Source organism: Microtus ochrogaster, chromosome 7 (genome assembly GCF_000317375.1).
Source record: "Microtus ochrogaster isolate Prairie Vole_2 chromosome 7, MicOch1.0, whole genome shotgun sequence".
Lineage (NCBI taxonomy): Eukaryota > Metazoa > Chordata > Mammalia > Rodentia > Cricetidae > Microtus > Microtus ochrogaster.
Window position 1 is genome coordinate 59,402,231 of NC_022014.1, and position 8,047 is coordinate 59,410,277.

Below are 8,047 nucleotides of genomic sequence, written 5' to 3' on the forward strand. Positions count from 1 at the left end.
AAAGAAAAAGAAACACACACACATTATAATGAAGGCCCTTGTTCTTTATGAGTTTGCCAAGAATCGCCAACAATTTTCTTACGACCAGATTGTGCCTGCAGACAAATTCAGCCCTGCCCACGAAGCAGCCCACCTGCCCTTTACAAAGACACTGACCTGGACATCTCCACGGGTTTCTGCTTGGCTTTAAAAAAATGAAAAGAAAATCTAGGTCAGTACAATTCTGGACAGTAGCAATCTCGCCCTTGACTCTATTAAAGACTGAATACCCATAAAAACGAAGGGGAAAGAGAAGTTGGGGGTGTAGCTCGGCTGGTAGAGTGTTTACCAAGCATGCACAAGTCATGGGCTCAGTCCCCAGCCCCACAAGAACTGCGAGCTTGCCTGCGATCCCAGAATTCCAGAAGTGGAGGCAGAGGATCTGAAGTTCAAGGGCACCCTCAGCTCAACTGAGGTTAGCCTAAGTTAAGGGAGCAGATGGGTTAGGAGCGAGAAAAAGAGAGAAAGCTCCAGATGAAATCAAACACATTCACAATGAGCGGAAAGGAGGGATGAGCAGCGTCTCCTGGAAACTTTTGCTTGCTTATTTTCATGCAGCTGAGAATGCGTCCCAGCACTGCAAAATGCTACCATCACTGAGCTCCATCCCCCGCCCCTTCCCTTGGCTGTACAAGAGACCTTACTTAGTTTCTTCATATGTATTTTGCTTAAGCCAGAAGCAATTTTAGTTCATAGCATGTGACCAAGACCGGGTACAGGACCCAGATTCCCCGAGAAGCAGGAAGCTATTGCTTTGACTAGAGATGATTGCAAAAGGCAAATCCTAAGCCAGTTCCTGTGCTTTGAGGTCCAACCTGGCCTGAGACCAAAGTCAGGTCAGCCTTGGGAAGAGGTCTCTTTGAGGTCTGTCTGTTTCCAAAGGAGCGGCAATTTTCCTACCTCAAAAAGGACCAAAGACCCCTCCCTGTCCCATCTGCTCTCCCAGCCCAGACAGCAGCACCAGAGACTCCTAAGAACCCATCTCTCCCATCATTCTGTTCACCAACCCAACCCCGGTCCCCCAGAATACACTGGTATTGTGTGTCATTTTCCTTTAGCCTGGGCTAGACCCAATTCCTAAGTGCCAGCTGGTGTTTTTAGTTCCCACAAACATACATGGTACAAGATCATGGCAATAACTAGAAGATTATCTGGGAGGTACACGGTGTGAGTGTGTGTGTGTGCTTGTGTGTGTATGCGTGTGCATTCCCCACCCCGCAGCACACTCCAAGAAATAGTTTCTTCTGACTACATTAGACATGCCACTACGCTCCCGCCAGTTGGCTTGCCCAGCTAGATAAGCACCCACTTTCATGAGGAGCAAAAGCTTTACGCCCACCAAAGCCAGAACCTTGAATTACCAAAGAAAGATCCCAAGAAGGAGACTTCGTGGGTGTCTCCCCAGTCTCCTCCAGGACGCCTCTCAGCCATGGCCAGTTTCCAGGCGAGAATGACCTGTGGACAGGTGCTCACCTCTGACTTTCCTCAGGAAGTAGCATTTGGCTGCAACTATCAAGGTGGCGATGATCACTCCAATGACAACCACGGCAATGAGCCCCTTCTTCCAAGGAGCAAGAAAGACTGGAAGTGAGGGAGAAGAAAGGAAACACACATTTTTCTTCTCTCAGCAAGAAATAACGGCAGATTTAAGCAGCAACACAGACCCAACTTTGCAGTCCGTGTAAACATGTCTTGCTTTGGGGTCTGCCTGCAGAGACGGGGCTTTCTGCTAGAAGCCAAGGTCAGCTATAGTCTTCAAGAAGGTACCAAGCCAGTTTCCCTAAGATGCTGCTCCCTTTGGGGTGTCTTTCCATCCTCCTCTGTCTCTATAGAACTCTCCTAGTCAAGCACACAGCTAGGCTCCTATAAACACGTCTGTGTTTGGATACAATTAGTTCATGGATGGACATTTAGTGTCTTTCTGTCAGATACTTGGAACTGGGTAAAATATTTTCAGTTCCTTAATCATCTCCTTTCCCACTCCAGCTCGTATGAGCAGACTTCTGCCAACTGTAACTGATCAGTCATTGCTTTCCCTCTCTTTCTCTCCCAAGACAGGGTTTCTCTGTGTAACAGGTCAGGCTGTCCTGGAACTTGATTTGTAGCCAAGGTTGGTCTCAAACTCACCGAGATACGTCTGCTTCTGCTTCCAGAATGCTGGGATTAAAGGCCTGTGCCATCATACCTGGCTAGACACCGGTCTCTTTGCCTTCACTCAAATGAACTAGTCTCTACTCCTTTCCCTTTTACAAGGCGCGTGTATGTGTTCAGCCCCTTGGAGGCCCCTGTACCGCACCTTGCTGGTGAGGCCTGGACTCACCTCTGACCCTTATAGAGGTGCTTTTTGCAACGTTGGCTCTGTTGGAGGCCACGCAATAGTAATGTCCCTCCTGCTTCCTGCTAGCTTGTTTCTCAATCCAAAACGCTTGAGTTCCATTCAGGATGGTTTCGTGGAAGGGTCTGTTCTCTTTCTCTTTGAAAAACTTAAACGTGATTGGGCCAGTCCCCTCTTTCACGGAGCACTGAAGTACCATTTGATCCCCAGACTGCACCTCGTTACTTGACAGGATAGAAAGCATGACTTCATTCACCGGGGCTGGAAAGCAAGCAAAGGATTAGTCCTGAGCAGAGAAGGGCAGAGGCAAGAGCCCAGAACTTGGGAGATGGGAAAAAAAGGATCTCATATTCCAGGCTAGAGCGCAACATAGAGACATAGGAAGTCCCAGTCACAGAGAACCCAAGGGAGGGGGGGAGGGAATTGAACATGGAGAAGGAACATGGAAAAACCACTTCTCCTTGTCCACTTTTCTCTCAGCCTAGGACTTGAGTCCTCTGCTCCCCACTTCCCACTTCCACATGGTCCCTTCCCCGATTAGCCCAGAAAGACAGAAACAGACACCTCCTGTCCTCATCTATTGATAAAACACAGGATACCAGCGCTGTGGAACCATCTCTTTGTACACTGTGAATACGTGTTACTCTCATTGGTTTAATAAGGAGCTGATTGGCCAATAGCTAGGCAGAAAAAGGTTTGGCAGGACTTGCGGGCAAAACGTCAGGGAAGGAGGAGGGCGAAGTTGCCAGTAAGAGAGACGTGGAGAGAGCAAGATAAATATGCCATGCTGACAGAAGGTACCACCACGTGGCAGGGTGTAGATAAGAAATATGGGTTAATCTAAGCTGTAAGAACTAGCTGGTCACAAGCTTAAGCTATTGACCGAGCATTTATAGTTAATAATAAGTCTCTGTGCTTACTGGGGAGCCGGCGGTCCTGATGAAAAATTCTTCCTACACACTAGGGACATATCCCATCTTCCCACCTTGAGTATAACCAGCCACAAAGCGACACTACAAGATTGTATTTTCTCTTGGAGATGTGTGTGTGCACACACATGCATGCGAGTGTGTGTATGTGTATATATGCATGCACACATATGCATGTGCATATGTTTGAATGATTTCTCTCTGCCTTCTGTTTACAGATGTGTGGCTTTTACCCTGGTTTCTTTCCTTTTTCCTCTTTGCTTTTACAGCCTCATTGCCCGTCCTTTTGCTATCCCTTCCACCATTTGGCTTCGTTACTGTGGTTTATTATTGCCATTGTTTATGGGTTTTTTTTCTTCTTTTTTTTGCTTGTTTGTTTTTGGAGACAGAACTTCTCTGTGTAGCCCTAGCTGTCCTGGAACTTGCTGTGTAGGCCAGGCTGGCCTTGAAACTCACAGAAATCCACCTGCCTCTGCTCCCCAAGTGTTTTATTTAATTTGTCCATTAATTTATTTGAAACAAGGTCTCGCTATGTAGCCCTGGCTGGCCTCAAACTCACCATGTAGACCAGGCTAGCTTCAAACTCAGAGATCTGCCTGTACCTCCTCAATGCTGAGATTAAAGGTGTGCCTCACCACCACACGCTGTCCTTGTTTTATTTTGTTCGTTTGAGACTGGGTCTCAAGTAGCTGGCCATGAACTCCAGGTCTTCCTGTGTCAGATTATAGGTGTGTGCCACCAGCTCCAGACACCCATCTGCTTTTGAAACTGCATTGCTATCTCTAGTCTCCTAGAAACTGGAAGAGTCCTTGACCCGAGTTCACGGCCCAGCAGAGTAAAATCAGTGGAGGTCATTTGTTCCTCAGTTTCCTGGCTTTAGCCACCTACAGCCGGACTGTCGCCCAGCTCCTCCTGTTGACAATGGCTTCGCTAGTCTTGCTGTCTCTGAAGCTGACTCTTCTCCGTTACCTTCTCCCTTACTACTTGTTTTGATGATGAAATAAGGGCTTTCTGGAAAGTTGGTCCTCATTCCTCCAACTCTACTCTTCTAAAAAAAAAATAACATTTCGATCTGTTTATTCTTTGCACAGGTGTGCACATGCCATAGTGTGTGTGTGAACGCCTCTAAAAAAATAACATTTCGATCTGTTTATTCTTTGCACAGGTGTGCACATGCCATAGTGTGTGTGTGAACGCCTCTAAAAAAAATAACATTTCGATCTGTTTATTCTTTGCACAGGTGTGCACATGCCATAGTGTGTGTGTGAACGCCTCTAAAAAAAATAACATTTCGATCTGTTTATTCTTTGCACAGGTGTGCACATGCCATAGTGTGTGTGTGAACGCCAGAGAACAACTTCTGAGACTATTTCCTTCCACCATGTGGGGTCCTGGGGGTTGAACTCAGGTCATCGGCTGGGCAGGTACTTCCTCCTGCTAAGCCCCATCTCTCTGGCCCCTCCATCTCCACCCTTGGGTTTCACCTCCACACTCAGCCTTTACTTCTGAGCAGCGAAACCTAAATAGAAGCTTCCTGTCCAGACAGCTTCCCGGAATTCCCACCTGGAGACTCAGAGAGTCAAATTCACTGTACCCCCCACTGTGTCCCCTTCCCTCACAGTAGCGTTCTTAACCCTTCAAATTCTGGCTCTCTGTTACCATCCCAGGTCACCTTCTCTGCTAGTGACAATGGACTGGCCAGCAGACAGAAGTGAGGCTGATGAGGTCTGAAGGAAACCAAGTATCAGCTCTGGGATGGTGGTGGTCCCACACGGAGACAGACAGACTGAGCACATTGCCAAACCTGACAGCCCTTCCCACAGGGAAGCACAAGGGATTAGTGGAATCAGGAGCCAGACCTGGGTTCAAATCCCAAGCCCACCATCCACCATGTGATGTGGGAGTCCCTTCTGTGTGCTTTGATTACCATTAGTGAATAAAGAAACTGTTTTGGACCAATAGCAAGGCAGAACTTAGGTAGGCAGGGAAAACTAGGCTGAATGCTGGGAGGGAGAAGGGCGGAGTCAGAGAGAAGCAGTGGAGTGGCCACCAGAGTCAGACATGCTGAGTCTTTGCCAGTAAGCCACTGCCATGTAGCGATACACAGATTAATAAAAATGGGTTAAATTAAGATGTAAGAGTTAGCCGATAAGAAGTTAAAGCTAATGGTCCAAGCAGTAATTTAATTAATACAATTTCTGTGTGATTATTTCAGGTCTAAGCTTGCAAGGCGGCTGGGAACCAACAAGTAGTTACCCCCTGCAACAGATTGGCGCCAAAGTTGGCCAACTAAAATCCACTTAAAAACCTTAAAAATTAATTCTAGACACAAAAGAAGTTAACTGTCTTTGAAATTTTCTGCAAAAAAACCATGTATTTTCTCTAAGTCTTAGTGACTTCATTGCAGATCCAAGGGCAAAGCTATGAGGACTCTCATATGCTATTTTACTATTATTTACAGATACGACTGGGGATAATTTGCTAGGATTATAGGCCTGACTACCTCTCCTACTGCTCCTCCCCTGTGGACAGCGCTTGCCCACTCCAGCACATGCAGACTGTGTGTTTATACACGGCGTGTTGCTGACACACAGTTGTTAAACAACGTTGACAAGTGACAGAAGAAGAAGGCTGGCAAAGTGTCTACCGATGGGATTCAGAGCAAGGCAGGCAATGGCACTACAAAGGCCACTCAAGGGCACAAGTCAAGACACTGAGGGAAAGATCTCCGTCCCAAGAGCACGGTGAGAATCCCATGAGCCAATGGTCTGCAACTCTGACTGCTACGCTACAGGCTTCCTGTGTGACCCAGATGCTCCACCAAGGTCAACAGCAGAAAAGAGTTCTGGCCTGTAGCTCTTGGGAGTGGCTCTCTATTCACCTGAAAAGGCGCAAAAAAACAAAGAAGCCCAAATACACGGTGTCAGTCGCTCCTCCAGTGCAGGCAACCTTCCCTTCGCAGGGGATCCAACAGTCACTTGAAAGGTCAAAAGGGTTCACAACAGCGATGACAAGAGCCCCCACACATTTCCCAGATACACTTGCTGGGGCTTGGCTCTGCTTCGATCTGCCGTGTGGGTGCACAGGTACCATCCCCGTTGTCCCCAGCATCCCTAATTGACTCCAAACCTTCCGCCCTGCTAAAGCCCTACTCTAGGTCCTCACGGCACAGTGGCTTACCTATGACCTTGACGCTCAGGATCTCGCTGTACAGCGCAGGATGAGAATGGCAATTATCTGCCATGCACTGGTATTCCACGTCTTTGGTGGGCTCATCTACGAAGGTGGCCGGGAGATTGGAGTACATCGTGAGAGTCTGGATGGAGACTGTGGCTTTTAGAAGGTTGTAAGTGACAGGCGCTGTTCCATTTATTGACTGGCAGCTGATGGTCATGGCATGTCCTTTGATGAGCTCGGCCTCGGTATTGTGGAAAATCTTAGGCTTAGAGAGCGTTTCTAGAACAACAGAGAAAAACAATCCAAATAAAACAGAAACAACAACCCAGCCTAGGACCTGGGCTTGGCTTTCTCCATCAAGATCATGAGTTCAAATGCCTGCCTGCCTGCCTTATTTATCACTAAGGGGCTCCTAGAAGGCAGCCAAGCGATGCTCATCTATGTGAGTGACAAGGGAAAAAATGAACTGTTGTAGACAGATGGGAATGTAGCCCAGTGGTAGGGCATTTGCCTAGCATGGGTAAGGTCTCAAGTTCAATTCCCAGCACTAGGGCAGTAGAGGCAGGAAGAGACTTGTGAGCTTGAGGCCAGCCAGGGCTACATAGTGAGACCCTGTGTTAAAAAGATCAAGAACAATTTTAAAATAACCTAATTTCTTTAAGTATAATAATGATGTAATAGCCGGGTGTGGTGGAGCATCCCACACCTGGGAGGGTAGTCAGGGAGATTACAAGTTTGAGGCTCGCTTGGGTTACAGAGTGTACCCCTATCCTGTCTCAAAAGGAGGCTGGGAAGAAGAAATGGGAGAGAATGAGGAGAAAGAAACGAGAACAGAGGTGGAAGAGCCGGTCCACCAGCCGGGTGTGGCGGCACCTGCCTGCCTGGAGGTCCACCAGCCAGGTGTGGCGGCACCTGCCTGCCTGGAGGTCCACCAGCCGCGTGTGGCGGCACCTGCCTGCCTGTAGGTCCACCAGCCAGGTGTGGCGGCTTGTGCATGACATGGGTGCTCGGAACTGAACCCGGGTCCCCTGCAAGAGCAGCAAGTACCCGTAAACACCGAGTAATCTTTCCAGACCCCTTGTGTGTTTATTTTTTGACAAAAGAGTCTGCCCTCAGGTTGGCAGCAATTCTGCCTGCCTGCCTCACCACATCCACCTAGAGACTTCTGCTTTTTTTTTTTTTTTTTTTTTGGCAGGGTTTCTCTGTGTAACAGCAGCCCTGTCTGTCCTGGAACTCTGTAGAGCAGGCTGGCCTTGAACTCAAGAGGTCCTCCTGCCTCTGCTTCCTGACGGCTAAGATTAAAGGTTCATCTTCTTCTTTAAATACAAGGTCTTTTATGTTGGGTGTCAGGGAGGATTGAGACAGGCCCTTGCTCTATAGTCCAGGCTGGTCTTGAACTCACAGCGATCTTAGTCTCAATCTCGGTGTCAGAATTATAGGTGTGTACTACTATACTATACTATACTATACTATACTATACTATACTATACTATACCATACCATACCATACCATACCATACCATAGGTGTGTACTACTGTACTATACTATACTACACCATACCATATC

The 8,047-nt window shown here is 47.8% G+C and overlaps 1 protein-coding gene across 5 annotated transcripts in view; it reads right to left on the reverse strand.

Moving 5' to 3' along the window:
* Nucleotides 1-8,047, reverse strand: part of Pecam1 (platelet and endothelial cell adhesion molecule 1) — a 62,213-nt gene that overhangs the window by 24,715 nt on the left and 29,451 nt on the right. For all 5 annotated transcript variants that reach the window (XM_005350417.3, XM_026780947.1, XM_013347504.2 and 2 more), the window contains exons 7-10: nt 6,484-6,759; nt 2,360-2,635; nt 1,513-1,620; nt 157-184 (exon numbers count right to left, since the gene is read on the reverse strand). In XM_005350417.3, the coding sequence (XP_005350474.1) occupies nt 157-184; nt 1,513-1,620; nt 2,360-2,635; nt 6,484-6,759 (688 nt within the window). The remainder of the gene's footprint in view (nt 1-156; nt 185-1,512; nt 1,621-2,359; nt 2,636-6,483; nt 6,760-8,047) is intronic.